Genomic DNA, 18,542 nt, shown 5'->3' on the forward strand with positions numbered 1-18,542 from the left:
AAAAAAAAAAAAAAAAAAAAACAGTGATGATGAAAACCCATTATAAGAGTAGTACCCTAAACTTACAACATCAGATCCAGAGACCTAGGTCTTGATGCTAAGAGTTAAGACATAACTGAAATCTTGTATAGATAAGATACAATGATGTATCTTATTATCCTAGTCATACTAGAGCTTGCAAATCCAGGAGGAGGAGGACTAACACTTGATGTGAACTTTTTAGCACTGAGATTACTTGTCAAGGATTGGGGGAAGCCAAAAAGGTGTAATCAGATGCTCTTGATGAGGGAGTAGTTCATTAATGTTGTGGGTGGCAATATCATACACAGCTACCTGAGTCTTCTCGGTGAAGTAGATGGAGTTAGGCTTAAGGCCAGGGTACATACTGGCAGGGATACAGAAAGGCTCGTTCTTACCAAAGAAAATGCAGAGATCTCCAATGTCTCCCACGTAAGACACGGTTCCTTCGCTCAAGTCGTGCTTGTACAGCTCAAACCGCTTGGTCTCTACCACATAAACATCAGATTCCTCCCTGCAGAACAAGATGCCATTCTTCACTGATTTCACGCAGGATGGTAATAATCTCGCCGGAGGGTGTCTCCACCAAGTACCTGCCGTCGTGGGACCCTCGCAGCAGCTTATGCTCGGAATCCGACCTCTTCCACGGTCGCTCAAAATCGAGTAGCAGGACATAAGCAACAAGAGGGAAACCCTTAGGTTTCAAGCAGTCGGAGTCATGTCCGAATAAAGTCCACGGCGTGATGTAGAATATCGAAGCTGTGTTGGAGTAAATGAGGGAGGAAGCGTTGAAATCCAGGGGAAGAGAGTTAATGTGTGACCATGACCACGACGAGTCATCACGTCGTCTACAAAAGGAGATACAGCTTCCCCAAAACTTAACGGCCACAATGCAGTCTTCTTGGTCAGGGGAAGATGAGAGAGATACGTTACGAACAAGCTCAGTCAAAGGCGTGGACTCCGAAGGGTCGAGAGAATGAGGCAAAGGAAGAAGGGGAGGCAGAGAGATGACCTTGCGAGAGGATTTAGGAACTGAGGGATGAAACATGTTGGTAACATGTACGGATAGATCTTCGTTGTTCATTCGTATCATCCAGCCACGTGAAGATCCGACGTTTCGAGAAAGGTAGATGCTTTCGGGGATCCTCTGCTCCTCTTCCATGGTCACTCGCCTCTTCTTCACCAAATCGTAGAAATTGAAATTCACGACTCTCTCTGTCTCTGTCTCACTGCCGGCGGCGGCGGGAGAGTCTCCGTTTCCGACAACATCATCCATGTGAAGCAACAGATACGGGTACGAAGGCAAAGATGATGACGTCATAGCCGTCGTCAACAAACGAATCCCACTTCGAATCTGACATCGACAGATATGAATTCTATCAAAACAAAAACACACAGAGACGACGAGAAGTAGGTCAAAGAAGCTTACCTGCGACATTCCGAAACCAGCTACTTTGGATGTCCTCCTTGCCAACATGACCGCCCGCAGAATCCTTGGCACGCACGTCTTTTTCTGTCCACAATTTAGGGTTTCTTTCTCAAATCCTCTGTTTTAATCCTTATATATAAAATAGGGCATTTCTCAACTCGGTGCCTCCTAGATCACAATTCACAACCAAACGTCACTAAGAATTTTTTCTAATCAAGAATTATACATGAGATCTCTGGGGGAATAGAATTAATATAATGATCAATGGAATAAAAATTTAACCAAAAAATAATAATGACGGTAATTATTATTAATAGCCAATAGAAAGAGAGAGTCAAAGCTCTAATAATTCAGTTTCCACAAGAGAAGAGAAATCTAGGAGGCAAGAAGAGACTCTGTAAGTGAATTCAAGACATGTTTGTAAGCCAATTTCTTGGCCATTTTCTTATCAGAGGCCTTTGCTGTGTGAGCAAAACTCATTTCCTTAGCTTTCACCTCAACAGTGAAATAAGCTTCACCATTCTTGAAACCTTTCGCTTTGCTCAACTCAAACTGCGCTTTCTGGCATAATTCTGTCAACTCTCTCACAGGATGCAACTTGACAGTCTCTGGAGTTATCATACAACCTAATAGTGGTTTAATGCTCGCAAACACTACACCCTTGTTGTAACCTGAGTCTACAAATATCGCGCCTGCTAAAGATTCTATCACATCTCCAAGAACCTGACATTGGCAAAGACAGTGAGAAAACAAAAAAGAAAATAAAGGTAGAAGTTAAGGTACTTGTTTTCAAAATGTGTTACCTTAGGAAAAGATACATCGGATTCCCATCCGAAAGTGGATTGCAAAGCCGACCGTTCAAACTCACTGACTGTTCTAGAGATGTGCTTGTGGAGATCATGAGACGCATGCAGGATGTGTTTGTGCAGGTTTGCTTTCACCGCCACTTGAGCATAGCATTCATTGTTAACAGAAGCTGATCGCATGTCGGTTAGCAGTCCAGGAGTCATGCAAGGATATTTGTCGTAAAGATGTTTTGTTATGAGATAATCCAATACCGAGTCACCGAGGAACTCCAACCGCTGCGGTAGAGTCAAATTAGTATTATTCAAAACGCCAAAAGAAAATAAAGCAAACTAGTATCGAGAAGCCATCATCGGACCTGATAGCATCTTGGAATTTCAGGAATCATGTATGAACCATGAGTCAATGCTTCAACTAGAAGAGACTTGTCCTCAAATTTGTATTTCAACAACGACTCCATATAACCTACATTCACAAGCTTCTCTGCTTGTATTTGGGACTCTCGTTCGATCTTCGTAGTTGTGAAATCGATCTTTATACCCGCCCAATTCATGAACGACAAAGCTGCAAGTTCACCTCCCTCGCTGAGATATGCACCAATTAGTGATTCTACAACATCAGCCACACTCTTGCGTTTCAAATTCCTCCTACTAGTAACGTATATGTTTCTAGACTCAGGTAGGGTATCATTAACAAGAGTATAAGCTGAAGATGATTGACCAGGAACCATCCAACATCTAGGTTCAAAACACTCATTGCGGATAAATCCCTGTATTCAAAGAAGAAAATTTTACAATTTTAACACTAACTACATGAAATAATTTGATAGTCAAACTGCTGAGATCTAAACATTTCTATAGAGCCTCGATGCACTGGGTACTTCATTCCAGCAGTTCGAGAGTTGTTAAGACTGAAGAATGTTTACCTGAAGTTTCTGCTCACAACCAAGTTTGCAGAGCATAACATTTGAAATCATTCCATCTTTCTTCGTGCTAAGAAGACCCTCATGGTGAGTATGACAGTGTTGGAATAGTTGCTGACAAACAGCGTATTTCAGAAATGAGTCACCAAGAGTTTCTAGTGATTCCAGGTGAAACTGATCTTGGCACTTTTTTGTCGTTATAGCTTCCAGAACCTGTACTCACAAGTAAACCAAAAGCATTTGATGCAAAAAAAAAACAAAATGAAAAACCATACAATATGTGTATCAGTTTGGAAGTCCCAAGTTCTACCTTGATGGTTGGAATATTGACTTTTGGGATGCTCTTCTTCAGGTTGTATGCTATAAGCAAAGATTCAATGCGTTGCATAACAGATGGGATGTAAGTATATGAATAGATCATATCAACTGATATTGGGGACAAAATGATATGACACAGTTCAGGAGGTAGTTCGACAAACTCTCTGTCATGGTCTGCAGTAAAAAGAATATAATAAGGAATTCAACATGACATCATGATGAACTCAATCACAGACTGTGGCNTAACGTATATGTTTCTAGACTCAGGTAGGGTATCATTAACAAGAGTATAAGCTGAAGATGATTGACCAGGAACCATCCAACATCTAGGTTCAAAACACTCATTGCGGATAAATCCCTGTATTCAAAGAAGAAAATTTTACAATTTTACTACTAACTACATGAAATAATTTGATAGTCAAACTGCTGAGATCTAAACATTTCTATAGAGCCTCGATGCACTGGGTACTTCATTCCAGCAGTTCGAGAGTTGTTAAGACTGAAGAATGTTTACCTGAAGTTTCTGCTCACAACCAAGTTTGCAGAGCATAACATTTGAAATCATTCCATCTTTCTTCGTGCTAAGAAGACCCTCATGGTGAGTATGACAGTGTTGGAATAGTTGCTGACAAACAGCGTATTTCAGAAATGAGTCACCAAGAGTTTCTAGTGATTCCAGGTGAAACTGATCTTGGCACTTTTTTGTCGTTATAGCTTCCAGAACCTGTACTCACAAGTAAACCAAAAGCATTTGATGCAAAAAAAAAACAAAATGAAAAACCATACAATATGTGTATCAGTTTGGAAGTCCCAAGTTCTACCTTGATGGTTGGAATATTGACTTTTGGGATGCTCTTCTTCAGGTTGTATGCTATAAGCAAAGATTCAATGCGTTGCATAACAGATGGGATGTAAGTATATGAATAGATCATATCAACTGATATTGGGGACAAAATGATATGACACAGTTCAGGAGGTAGTTCGACAAACTCTCTGTCATGGTCTGCAGTAAAAAGAATATAATAAGGAATTCAACATGACATCATGATGAACTCAATCACAGACTGTGGCTAAAGATTATACCTTTCTCCTTTTTCTTCTTGGTCATGTGGAGATAATTATGCAGCGTGAAAATGTGTCTTCCATTCAGAAGGGGTTCATCCAAAAAATTTAACTGAATCCCATGCCTGCAACAAGATTATAGAATTCAGCATCTAAAAATAGAATAAAAGGAGCAACAAATATATCAATAGTGAGAACATATTGGAATGTGTAAACTTATATGTACCGTTTCTCATAGTACTCAATATAAGTCTTATCGCCAGTCTCTCTCTTCGTCAATAACGAATTCGCGTTTAGATTGTTAAGAATGCCATTCGTGCAGTAGACATATCCGTTATGTGGTGTGTAAACCAATGCATTTTGTACGACACAAGTACAAAACAAGCCGTCTTTTGTATGTAGCACGCGAGAAGCACCGGTGGCAGAACAATTTAAGTGTTTTTCCAAAGCTTTATGACAAGTTAGATTCACGGATCTGATTACCGCCCAATCAATAAGAGATGTTTCATGAGAATAAGTGGATGGAAGTAGTAGATAATCAAGTGCTACCCCATCTCTGAGATGCAATCCATCCAAAGCCTCCATCAAATTTTCCACATTGTGATCTAAAAGAACTCGGAAAAGAGTTATCTGAAATCTTCTACACACAAGGACCTGAACAAAAGAAAATACAGAGACGGCTCAAATTTGAACTTCAAACGAGAAATGATTTCCTACGAGTTTTAAATGAGNTGTCGTTATAGCTTCCAGAACCTGTACTCACAAGTAAACCAAAAGCATTTGATGCAAAAAAAAAACAAAATGAAAAACCATACAATATGTGTATCAGTTTGGAAGTCCCAAGTTCTACCTTGATGGTTGGAATATTGACTTTTGGGATGCTCTTCTTCAGGTTGTATGCTATAAGCAAAGATTCAATGCGTTGCATAACAGATGGGATGTNAACATCGTTTAGATGAAATTTTCTTGGAGAGTTTGGCTCCATTCTTATTGAGTAGAAGTGGTATGTTGTCTGCGGCTGTGCTGAAAACTGGGAGACTAGCTCTGGGGGGAAGTAACATGGCTGTACTGTGTTATAGTGGATTTTCTCTGCAAACTCAAACCTCATTAAACGAGAGATTTATTATACAGCCCAAATTTACATATGTGCAGAAGATTTTACCGAGTTTTTGTGCGACAGTTTCCGCCACAACCATGTCCGGCACAAGATGATCACTTAGAGCTCCGACTTCGTGCAGTTGAATGCAAGCTTCTAGACAGACAATTTGTTTTAACACTTTACTATTTGCTTGAGCTTTAACTTCTTTTACTGGGCAGCTCTTAGGAAGGTAAAGGGTGCAAATCCCCAGATCCTTGTTTATATCGAATCTAGGAGCTGGTTTGAAGTACCTTTTCAAGAAGAGAAACAAACATCAGAAAGGAAATATAAAGAAGCAAAGTTTTAAATAAAGGAAAAATATGTGATGAAGCTGGTATTGGACTAACTCATCTGATGGGAGCCTTGAGCAGTAATGATATATTAAGCTGACGCTTGAGCTAAGAGTTACAGTTGCGCCAGTACTTTCGACGCGGAAGAATAGTTCGTCTAAATCATCTGGAAGAGGTGGACAGGGAACAAGAGAATGATGCAAAGACTCCTCACGCATTCTTTTCCCACCAGAAAGATATTTCTTTAACCGAGATTGTGTTAACAGATCTCCGCTGGCAGTGGCAAATGAGTTAGAAATAAATTAGATTCTGTTAAGCATGGGGCTGTAAACTCTATGAAGACCAGCGAAATATGTAACATACCTTTCCACCATCATCAAATAATCTGAATTTTGCATCCTAGCACGCCCACGAGACTGTATGAAACTGCAAATGTTGGATGCAGGGTCAAATCTGATAACAAGATTGCAACTTTGAACATCTAGACCCTCCTCTAGAATAGATGTTGCTACAATAATGTTTACCTACAAATAAGAACAGGTTACTCAGAACTAAAGATAACAGTAAGCAGATAATTACAACAGTTCACAGGAACTCGACCATACCAAGCCTTTCCGGAAATCTTCCACAATTTCATTTTGCTTCTTCCGAGTTTGATTTTGCAGACCAGAGTTATTTCCTGCAACGTACTTGGTTTTCCAGTTATTACAATTTGGAAGAATCTCAGCTAAAAGGGATTCCAGTACAATGGCTGTTATCACCCTATCCACAAATATGATGCACCGTATGTTCTCCAAGGAGCTGTATCAATAAAAATTGAGAGGAACAGAATTGGAAAAAAAACCAAAGGTTTGAAAAAAGGCATTGTACAGTACTCCAATATGAGTTGATTTAAGCAATGTCAAACATTCAAGGTTTTTCATTTCAGATCGTCATCTCAAACACCAGTATAATAAGCAGAAAAAAAAACTGTGTCTGCGATCCAAACCTGTAACCAAGAAGAGTCTCAACGAGGCAGACTGTTTTTGATGTTAGGAGACCTTCCTCCACATTTCCTTTAATGCTAGAAACAGTCCAATCACGACCTATTTGCACATGAAAAGAACCAAAGAGGTGAGAAAATTAAAGAAATGAATAAATCTTCAAACATAACATGTCAGGAAACAAAAAATTACCATGAGGTATGTCAGCCAAAAACGCCTGTGAAGCATCAGAACAGAATTTTTTAACCAAGGTCAGGCTAAACATGTTTAGTTCGCCCCACAAGAAAAAATCATTCTGACTGGCTGACAATGACTGAGCAGCCTGTTGTAAAAATCACAAATATTACCATACTCCTTACTTTCTTATGTAATCTAAAACCTTAAAGCAGCACCACGAAAAAATATACCTTCTGCGCCAGCAAAATTCCGAGATCATCCAAACAATATGTTAGAGTTAACTCGATCTTCGACAGTCTCTTCTTTATAGAATCAACAGTAGAGGGTTTGAGATCCAAGGTTGAAAGGGATAAGCGATGCTGAAAATAAGTCTACCATCAGTTAACAATTTCAATAGAGTATGACACAAGAATGATCATAAATATGAGCTACATTCTAAAAGACTCAAAAAAGGTCCATTCTATGATTTTTTGATTCAAAACCCAAAAAAATTCATCATACAAACTTTAATCCTTAGTTCACGTACCTTCATTGTTAGTTTTTTTAGCTTCTCTACCAAGCTTGCTCGTTTGTTATTTGATATTTCCATGTGCTGGTAGAACTTGAACCTTGGTGTAGAAAAGGGGACAAACCCAGCCAGCACAGACTCATTCTCACAGGTATAGACCTTTAATAATCAAACAAATTTATTATTATGATGGAGTATGCAAGATAAAACCAGCCTATAATTTTATTTCCTTTTCAAAATGAAAATATGGTTCAGTTTTATAAATATTGAGACAGGCCAAGCACTTGAGAATCAACACTCTTGCTGCAGTTCAAAATGGTAACTAAGAAATATGATGCTTCTGCATCAGATACCAATGATGTATTCTCACTGTTGGAACGAAAAATAAACGAACAACAAATATTTGCAATGACTCTGTAGTCAGTATGCCAAACAAAAAATCAATCTTAAGTAAGAGTTTCTAATTCTAATGGCACCTTTGATAGGTTAGAACAAAAAAATAATTCATTATCTGTAACTCAAAATCATATTAACAGGAGAGACAATACCAAAATTTCAAGACAAAGAAAAGAAGCAACCTTTGAATTCATTAGAGTTTCGAGTTCATGAATCTTCTTCCAGTAGCTATCCAGATTTTCACCTTAGTTGAGAGAAAGAAAAAAAAAAATGACAAAGAAGAAAACCAAACTTGAAAAGACAACAACAAAACGGAAAAATATAATGTATAAATCCAATCAAGAAAGAATGTTAAATGCATATATACCTTTTGTTTTCACAAGGGATGCAGTCATCCCAAATATCCGTGGAAGATCAGAAGTTCCAGAATTTAACTCCTTGTGATAAAACTCCTGCATAAAAAGGGAGCTATGCTGTCAAAAGGAGCAAAGTTACATTGTAAACTAGAAATTTCATATGTTTCAATGAGATTTCATTCAGGTCTGAGTTCTCTAGCTAGGAGAATCTTTTCGTTCTCACCCTCATGATACAAGCATAGGGGTGTTTTCCCCCAGCATGATGGCACTCATCAACTATTAGAACCTTGATCATGCTGAAGTTCAGAAAACTATGCCTCAAAGCATCGAGCAAAATGGCAGGGGTCATCACCAGAACCTGCACTTGTGAAACCAAGTGAGAAAAAAAATAAACAGAGTGAACACTTGAAACTCCAAACGGTTTGAAAATGTGGGCCTATATGGATGTGCAACCAGAGCAAACATGAAACCTAAGTAGTGCCTAGCAGAAACTAGCTTCAGATAGTAGGAAACACAAAATCAATATGGCAAAATTCATATATAAGTCTGAGACAGACTCATGAAATGGCGAGCAATTAATCCATCTAAAATTAGTGTGAATGAAAAATAAATGAGAATGTGAGTGGTCAAAATAAGGAAAGGAGACCTCATATTTGTCGACTTGTTGTTTCCAAGTTGAAGAATCCCAAAAGTCAACCCCCATGTCTCCCCAATACATACCAACTTGTAGATCAGTATGCATCTTCAGTGCTTCTGCTTGCTGCGTAAAACACACAAGCACAAAAGTAAAAAAATCTGTACATTATTCTTTTATATCTATCTCAGTCTCACACCAATAATGGAGAAAGTGACAGTAATGTTTCTAAATTTGGAAAAAAGCAGCAATCTTTAATACTTAAAATTGTAGAACAAAAAGGACAAGAACTGATGCATATCACATTTTATGTATACACTATAGGAGTTAATAGAAAGAAACCTGAGTGACAAGAACAACTTGAGGAACCAAGAAGACAGAGAAGCAAGGTGAAGGCTTGCGAAAAAGGTAGGCATAGTTACGAAGAAGCATAATGGCAATAAGGGTCTTGCCAGAACCAGTCTCCAAGAAGACAATAGTGTTTTGATTGATAGCTTTATCAAGAGCCTCAACCTGATAACTGGGTAATAATATAAAAAAAACATCAAATATTAGATGGCTTCTCTGAGGAAAGCAAAAACAGAGACTTGAATACATAAGGAAAAAAAAAACAAAACCTTCTTGCAAATTGGAGAGGAGAGGCAGAGACGACTTGATCAATGGTCTCAGTTTCCATCACATCAGCATCCATTGTCATCTATAACATAGACTTAGACTGATAAAAATTGCAAAATAAAACCTAATTTAGAAACAAATATCACTAGTTGAGTAAGAAGAAGGAGCAATAACGCAAAAGCTAAATAAGAAGAAATCGCAAACGTTTTGCAGCTTTCATTCACAAGGGTCGGATTCTAAAATCAAAATAAGAAAGAAAAAAGAAGAAAACCTCGAATGGGATAAATAAAGCAGCGATTTTTTTCAAAAAAAAAAAAAAAAAANNTTTTTTAAAAAAAAAAAAAAAAAAGTAGTCTTTCAGATACAGACAGTGGCGGAGAGGAAGCTTACTGAAGAAGAAGAAGAAGAAGAAAGGTATTATTAGGGAGACGGACGAATGAATTGATCAAAGCGATAGCGACTTTTAAATTTAATTTTGATTAATTAAAGAAAAACTTAACTCCACTGAATGATGGATGTTTCCGAAAATTAAAAACTTGAAAATTGTTTCAGGAAGAAGAATTTAATTAGGAGTTTGACTGTTACGGCGACGTATGATTTTGATGTGAGTTCACAGTGACACATCACGCTTTTGCTGACGTCATTCCTTATTTTATTCTAGTGAGTATATTTTTTACCGGCGGATAGAGAGCTAAACCGCTTTTTTTACTTTTGGTCCAGCTGTTAAAAATAAAAAAAGCAAAAGGATACAGAATAATTATTTGTAAAGATAAATATGCTTTTTTTTTTAAGAATTGGTTTAAGGAATATTACTTTGCTAAAGATATCTTTAAATTAGTCCAATGGTAAGTTGTTGGTTTGAGCCACTTATAATGGAATCTGATTCTCAAGTTTGGTTTTTCCCAATTGTACTCTATAAATAATGTCCCAACTCTATGAAACAACACATTACAAAAATGCAACAAAATCCCTAAAGGGAAAGAGAAAGTGAAGCGACATAAGTATATTTGTCTGTGTAACAATTTCAATAAATTTCTCTATTGCTGTCCTCGTTGGGTGATGAGTTCGATTGCCAGTGTTAACGTTGACTTTATTTTTTTTGTCAATTGACTTGAGGATGTGTTTTTTTTGGTCAAGCCAATAAAAATTAACCATTTAGTTAGAAAATCAACTAAAGTTAGCTATTTAATCTAACACAACCTGGTTTTTTCAACACTTTTGATATGTTTAGAATTTTTATGACATTTTTTCCCTATTAAATATAAACTATTGAATATAAACTTGTAATCACTAATATAACTTTATTAAGTCATGAAAAGTTTTAAATAAATCTGGTTTATCTTAGTTTATGGCCTTCAAACAATGAAGAAATATTTGAAAAATTAAACAAATCTAATCAAAGAAGGTTTAAATATAGTAGAACAGACATACCAATTAAATTAGGTTCATCAAGGTCAATGAACCCAGCTATAGAAAATCTTTGTTTAGAATACATATTTCATTAAATATATTTAGAGATGTAATAGATTGATCAAATAAGAGACTTGATCGATCCTTTCAGATACTTCTTTAATCTTACTCGCAGGTAAGGATTGAGGAGGTATGTATTGTTTCCTTAGACTGTCCTCATTGTTTTGTTTCTTAAATCATTTTTTAATAATATAAAGGAAGGTATCAAGTAAGAAAATGTTCCTTTGATTTGTTGAAGAATGTTGCTTATTTTATTATTATTTTGGTCTAAGGAAAATTCTAAGAAACCCCTTACAAACACCAATGAGGATAGTCTTACTTCTTTGTTTTCTTATTATTTTAAATTTTAAATTACATATGTATAATAAAAATTTGATGGCTATACAAAAAAATTATCATGTAGAATCAAAAATATTATTTTTGATCATTGTACAATAAGACAGTCAAGCTAAAGAAATCATCTTTATTATTTATTTAGATGTTTGATTATTTCTTACATATTTTATTTTATTTGTAAAAGTATGCAATGTTTTAATGAAATAAACTATTATACTACAATTATTAATTTAATTTACCTTAATTCTCTCTTACCTCCAAAAAAAATTGTAATACAATTTTCAGTATACTCATCATTATATTTAGTTTTTTGTGATCCAACATATAATTATATAAAGATCATTATTATGTTTATTTAATCCAATCAATATAACATAGAGTAGCAAAAAAAAGGAACTACAAGGCTGTAACCTGGATAATGAACCACATTCATCTCATATGCTCTAGGCCTCTAGCTATAGCCCAGCAATTCTGTTATGACAAAAAAACAATTACTTAAATCAGTAGTGATTGCAGAAATAATAAAACAGCAAAAAACGGATGACAATTGCAAAGCAGAAAATAAACTATAGACGTAGTAGTACCTTGAAATGTTTCCAATATAGAGCCAACGAAGCCACCAAGAGTGATTTTCGAAACAGTCTTCTGTTAGAGAATAGCAGCGACCGGCGTTGTGATCTCTTCTTCCTTCCCCAGTCATGGTCGTCCTCTTTCTTACCAAAGATGGTTCGAATGTGATCTTTGTACATTTCTCTCTCGGCAACCAGACAACACACAACCACGACACTGGGGATAACAACAAAGATCACATGTGGTATCACCAGAACCATTACATCGGGTAGTCCAACGTATTCATAATGTTTCTTATCTGCGCCTGATGAGCTACTGACCACCCATCCCATAATATATATATAGTCAGCCCTTCAAAGACCATTTTTATTCCGATTTTTCCATAATATCTTAGAGGATCCAAGGAAAAACACGGCGAAGCATCATGATGAGATTGGGAAGCAATGTAGTAGGCTGAGATTCTCAGGCTGAGAAGATACCATTTCTAGTAGGTTGCCAAATCCAATAATCCTCTCTGTCAACAAGAGGTTTACTTTTGCAAATAAGCTCAACATCATCTGGGTAAAACAGATCGATCCTGCACAAGTTCTCGATTCCAATCTCTTCTAATGGTATCAATGATACTGGCTACTCTGAGATCAATGTTGACTAAGCAATGCTTCATCAAGGGAGGTCTCCATCTTACACCATCCCAAAGGATCAGACCATAACAATTTGGAACGACCATTACCAATGATCCTTGCGTAACAGATCTCTACCAAAGAGGATGCTTCGCCAAGCATAGGACGGTTTAGCACCAAGGGAAGAATTAAGAAACTCACCCTCCGGGAAGTATCTGCTTTTGAAAAGCTTAGCAAACAAGCAATGAGGATTATGAAAAATACGCAGGCTTGTTTGGCAAGCAACGCCTAGTTGAAGTCTCTATGCACCTTTTTTTTCTTTTCTTTTAAAAGCCTATGAAAGAATTTCGTTGCCACCTTGTTATCCTCTCATGTCATTGCAGGTGAAGAGTGCTAAAAAAAATACATTTTGTAAATTCGATAACCTGCTTATTTGAAAGTTTCAGTTCCTTGATCAAAATATGTTAAGAGTATACCAACATAATTAAACATGATTCAAATCGAACACTCATCTGAAACATGAATTCAAATGAAACATAACTAGTTAGGAAAGCATAAAAAACTTCGCTTAATGCACTACAAATTTAAAACATCATCATCCACACCCTATTCTTTTACCCGTTGTGCATCTACTACTTTTGCTTTTCCAACGGACTCAACCCAAAAGCCCTTACTTTCTCCTCTGCAGCCCTTGCTCTCTCCTTTGCACCCCTTACCTCCTCCTCTACAGCCCTTACTTTCTCCTCTAAAGCCCTTACTTTCTCCTCTACAGCCCTTACTTTCTCCCGTAGAGCTCTTAGTTTCTCCTGTCTCTCCTGTGCAACCCTTACTTGCTCCTTTCTCTCCTCTGCATCCCTTCTTGCGCTCTCCTCTAGAGCTCTTATTTTCTTCTTTTTAATCCTTAGTTCTTCTGCACCCGCTGCTGCAATCATTGCAAGCTCTTGACTCTCTGTTTCCTGAGACTGGTCCACAGCTTCTCCAGCTCTTGATGTGGAAGCCGCAGAAATCGAAATCATGGGAGGCTGCAAACAATGAAAAAATATACAGATGGAGAAGGAAGCATCAATGGTGTAAAAGCTGGAAAGATTGCGGCGCCTCTGTCCCTTTCGTGTGTGAAATGGGCCACACTGGGCTTTTTCTGCTATTAGGCTTGGTGAGCCCACTAATTATTATTGCTTCCTCATCAGGCCGACAATCTGTAAGCCCATCTCTGCCATGAAACCAACATTAGATACATTTTTATGTTCTCCCACACGCCTTTTTAGGCGTAAGTGGACAAATACCATTAGAATTAATTTTGAAAATTATCCATTCTTATTAATTTCTCTTTTAAAGTTCATCGGATTAGTTAAAATATGGAGTGGATGATACAACTACTACAAGTGAAGAGAAAAGATTGAACTGATTGCAATTTTTTTTTGTATGGAAGCTGTGAGCTGATAATGTAGATAAAAAGAATTAGACTTGTAATTGTATATCAGCAGCATAAATAAATAACTGTTGGATGCGAAAATAATGTCCTAACTCTATCAAATAAACACATTACAAAATGCAACAAAATCCCCTAAAGACAAAGAGAAAGACAAAGAGAAGCGGATAAGTATATTTGTCTGTGTAACAACATCAATAAAGTTCTCTAGTCTAGTGGTTACTTAACTTGTTGTTCTCTTCATTGGTGATGGGTTCGATTCCCACAAGCAAAGTTCATGCTTTTTTCAACATTTTTGATAAGTTTAGAGTTTTTATGACATTTTTCACCTATTAAATATAAACATACTATCGAATATAAACTTGTAGTCACAATTTTACCTTTATTAAGTCATGAAAAGTTTTAAATTAACTCTGGTTTAGCTCAGTTTCTGGTTGAAAAACTAGAAGATTTGTTAATTCCTTTTAACAGTATTAACCATTTTTTATGTTTTACTTATTATTTTGAGTATGGGAAGCTAATTTCGCATTTTTATGCAGAGCTGTTTTTTATTTTTGAATTCTCTTTTTATAAGTGATAACAAAAGACATTACCGTCTGTTTCTGCAAAGCTCTGGTAAAAAACAATTTCAAATAACTAGTTTATAGAACAACTATGCATTAGTATTCACAAATGATGTTTATTGAACAAATTATGCATTAGTAATCACTAATGGTGTTTTATGTTTTACTATTGTGTCACATGAGATTACTCCAGGGCTAGTTTCGGTTTGTGGTGTATGAAACCGGCTGTAACCTTCAGAGATTTGGAAATAATTATTCACAAAGTACCATCTGGCGCTTTAGTGTTCTTTCCTAGTTATCATTTGATAATGGTTATTAACATATATACTTTATAGTATACAAAGTACTGCAAATAGTCTAAAAGACATATTTCATTAAATATATTTAGAGATGTAATAGATTGATAAAATACGAAATTTACCGAGCTTCGTCAAATATGATGATCAATCCTTTCAGATACTAAAATAAACAGAATAATATGGACAACCTAAAAGAAAATTATAGGAAATTTCTGAAATAAAAATAAACTAATTCCAAATTAACAATCTAACTGCAATAAAATAAACATTATAAAGCTAACTCCCAACAACTCCGGTAGAAAATTACGGCAACCTTACGGTGAAAGAAATATGCCTTGTCGAGATTTATAACATATCATCATCAAAACAATATGCAATATTTGAAATCGAAAATCAAGTTTAATATAACACCCATAACCCAAAAGGAAGGTGATAATCAATGAGCTTGAAAATTTTAGAGTTAGAGTTTGATCTTTAAAATCAGACAAACAAACTTAATTTACCCACATATCAAAACACTTTAACAGATTAAGGGAAAGCTAATTGACCAATACGCTTTGGGTCAAACAATGAATCCAACCATTCATTAATTTAATTTACCCAAAAAAACAAAAAGCAAAAAATTTATAACTAAAAAAATCGGGTTTTGAGTGCTAATGGGTTATCAATAGCCCAAAAGTCTAATAATAAATAAAAATATTATAGAAGCCCAATATGATCGATCAATCTTCTTTCTCTCGAAGCAGCTTTCTTCTCCCGCCGTCAAATATCATTCCTCTTTGTTTCTTAAAATTTCCTCTACTGTTCAAAACTGAAACTTTAAGAGTTTATTTGTTTGTCCTCGCATGGCGGCGGCTTCGTCAAAAACAAAAAAGCTTTGGCCGTCGCTGCCTCGTGAGGTGGTAGAAGAAGAGATACTTATCAGGATTCGGATCGAGGATGTGATGCGAGCCAAGTCGGTGTGCAAAGAATGGTACGATGTCTTCAAGGACAATAGATTCATCTACAAACACTTGGATCTCTCCCAGGAAAATGATGCAGGACGACGGTTCATTCGAATCCATCATACTACGTTTCAAATCATGAATCCGGTGACCCTTGATCTCTTAACTCTACCACTCCCGTCCGAGTTGATTGTGGGTAGTGAAATTCATAATTGTTTTAATTCTGTTATTCACTGCGACGGATTATTGCCTATGCGTTTTTCGTGACGGAAACGAGGAAAGGTGCAAGCTTGCAGTTTGGAATCCGGTTTTAAGCAGCAGCAGCAGCAGCAGCAGCGCAGTCAAATGGATTGAACCCCCCTTGCATGCTTCTTACGATTCTTCTGATAAGTACGGTTTTGGATACGACAATAATGACCACAACTACAAGGTTTTGAAGTTTCACTACTACCCAACTAGTATTGAGTATGAGATATATGACTTCAAATCTAAACTCTGGAGAGTCTTTCCTGCTATTACTTTCGATTGGATCATGTTGTGGCAGTATGTGTCTATGAAGGGAAACATGTATTGGCTTGCTAAACTCAGGAGTGCGCGGAGTTACTCCCAAATGTTCATCCAAAGTTTCGATTTCTCCAAAGAGACATTCAAGCCCTTAACATGTTCTTCTAATTTCCCCGTTAAGATTGAGATGGATCTGGTCCACCACGAGCCTCTTGATTTATTTGTCTTGTCAAGCTTCGGAGGAGATAGGCTTTCTTTATTGCATCAACACCGCGTTGGACACGACGACACCCCAAGGATCGAGGTTTGGGTCACAAACAAGGTGACTGATGCTGCTGCTGCTGTCTCATGGACTAAGTATTTTAATGTGACTCACCCTCATCTCCCTATATTGAATCCCCGTGCCTACGCTCACAGTATTCCCACATACTTTATCCACGACAAGACCAATGGTGGTGGTGGTGGTCTCATGTTATGGTGCGATAAACTTCTTGTCCAAGAGGAGGATAAAGATGATGTACAAATAAAGGATGATGATATTGCTTGTCCCAGCTTTTACGAAATTAGTGAGGGAGGTGAGATCAAAAACCAAGTTGAGACAGGACCACTGTGGTATGCACGTGGCCGTAGCACTTATAGATGTGGCAGTCTTTACGTTCCGAGTCTTGTTCCTCTTCCAGAATAAGACGCAAAAATAGACTCTCTATGTGTCTCTTGTTCTCGCATGAGAGAATTCATGTATGTTCTTTCTTAAGCTTTTGTCATGGTCTTTCTATTGTTATTCTTGTGTTGGCTTATATGCTGTGTGATGAAACTTGTGCACTTCTCTATCTATATGTTAAATGTTTCAACTATAATTTTTTTTACAAAATAGTCTCGTTGCATTACAAAGCAGTTGATGTAATGTGTGTGTGTGTATGTATGCGGTTTCTTTTGGATTCATATCATGATGCCTGAACCGGACGCGTTATCATAATCACACACACACACATACATTCAGCAAAAGCCAATTACTGATGGACCAAAAAAGACTGATATGAAGTTGATCAAATATTATTCGAAAGCAAAATCCGATATGATTCATGATCACAAACTTTGATACACAGTGCTAGAAGAAAACACATTGCACTTGCAGCTTGTTAAAAATACTCTTCCTATCTGATGGAGACTCGTAAACTTTGATTGATAGTGCTAGAAGAAAACACTTTGCTGAAGACATCTTTAATTAGTCCAATGGGGTAGAGTTGTTGGTTAAGCCACTTATAATGGAATCTGATTCTCAAATTCGGTTTTTCCCAATTGTACTCTATAAATAATGTCCCAACTCTATCAAACAACACATTACAAAAATGCAACAAAATCCCTAAAAATCAAATCACTCTCATAACTCACCAACATTTCTACCGAGCGTTCTTTTCATATCTCATGGAACTTTATGTGTTTTCCAGATAACATAGAGTAGCAATAAAGGAACTACAAGGCTGTAACCTGGATAATGAACCACATTCATCTCATATGCTCTAGCTATAGCCCAGCAATTCTGTTATGTCAATAAAAACAATTACTTTCATTAGTGATTGAAGATATAATAAAACAGCAAAAAACGGATGACAATTGCAAAGCAGAAAATAAACTATAGACGTAGTAGTACCTTGAAATGTTTCCAATATAGAGCCAACGAAGCCACCAAAAGCGATTTTCGAAACAGTCTTCTGTTAGAGAACAGCAGCGACCGGCGTTGTGATCTCTTCTTCCTTCCCCAGTCATGGACATGGTCATCCTCTTTCTTGCCAGAGACGGTACGAATGTGATCTTTGTACATTTCTCTCTCGGCAACCAGACAACACACAACCACGACACTGGGGATAACAACAAAGATCACATGTGGTATCACCAGTACCATTACATCGGGTTGTCCAATGTATTCATGTTTCTTATCTGCGCCTGAGCTACTGACCACCCATCCCATAATAGTCATGTATGTTCTGTTCCCCGAATCAGTAAACACTTCACCAGAGAACCAAGGAAAGAATATGAGATAGAACAGGTATGCCGTGTAACCGAACCATACCACAGGCATTCTGCAGAGGTCTTGGAGAATCCACAGTACAAGTGTAATTGGTCCCTTCTTCGCAATAAACTTCTTGAGAGTGTACT

General features: G+C 36.9%; 2 protein-coding genes and 1 pseudogene across 3 annotated transcripts in view; 1 reads left to right on the top strand and 2 right to left on the bottom strand.

The window, feature by feature from the left end:
• On the bottom strand, window positions 1,724–9,960 carry LOC104744421 (annotated as a pseudogene).
• Window positions 15,582–17,239, top strand: LOC104744423 (putative F-box protein At1g77650). Its single transcript, XM_010465480.2, has one exon. It carries the CDS (start codon window positions 16,414–16,416, stop codon window positions 17,068–17,070), a length of 657 nt encoding a protein of 218 aa, XP_010463782.1. The 5' UTR covers window positions 15,582–16,413; the 3' UTR covers window positions 17,071–17,239.
• Window positions 17,545–18,542, bottom strand: part of LOC104744422 (putative metallophosphoesterase At3g03305) — a 4,251-nt gene continuing 3,253 nt past the window's right edge. Inside the window, exons 4-5 of one of the 2 annotated variants that reach the window (XM_010465478.2) lie at window positions 18,037–18,329; window positions 17,545–17,925 (exon numbers count right to left, since the gene is read on the bottom strand). In XM_010465478.2, the coding sequence (XP_010463780.1) occupies window positions 17,809–17,925; window positions 18,037–18,329 (410 nt within the window). In that variant the 3' untranslated portion in view covers window positions 17,545–17,808. The remainder of the gene's footprint in view (window positions 17,926–18,036; window positions 18,330–18,542) is intronic. The other variant, XM_019237319.1, reaches the window with a different exon arrangement.

Source organism: Camelina sativa, chromosome 15, assembly GCF_000633955.1.
Source record: "Camelina sativa cultivar DH55 chromosome 15, Cs, whole genome shotgun sequence".
Lineage (NCBI taxonomy): Eukaryota > Viridiplantae > Streptophyta > Magnoliopsida > Brassicales > Brassicaceae > Camelina > Camelina sativa.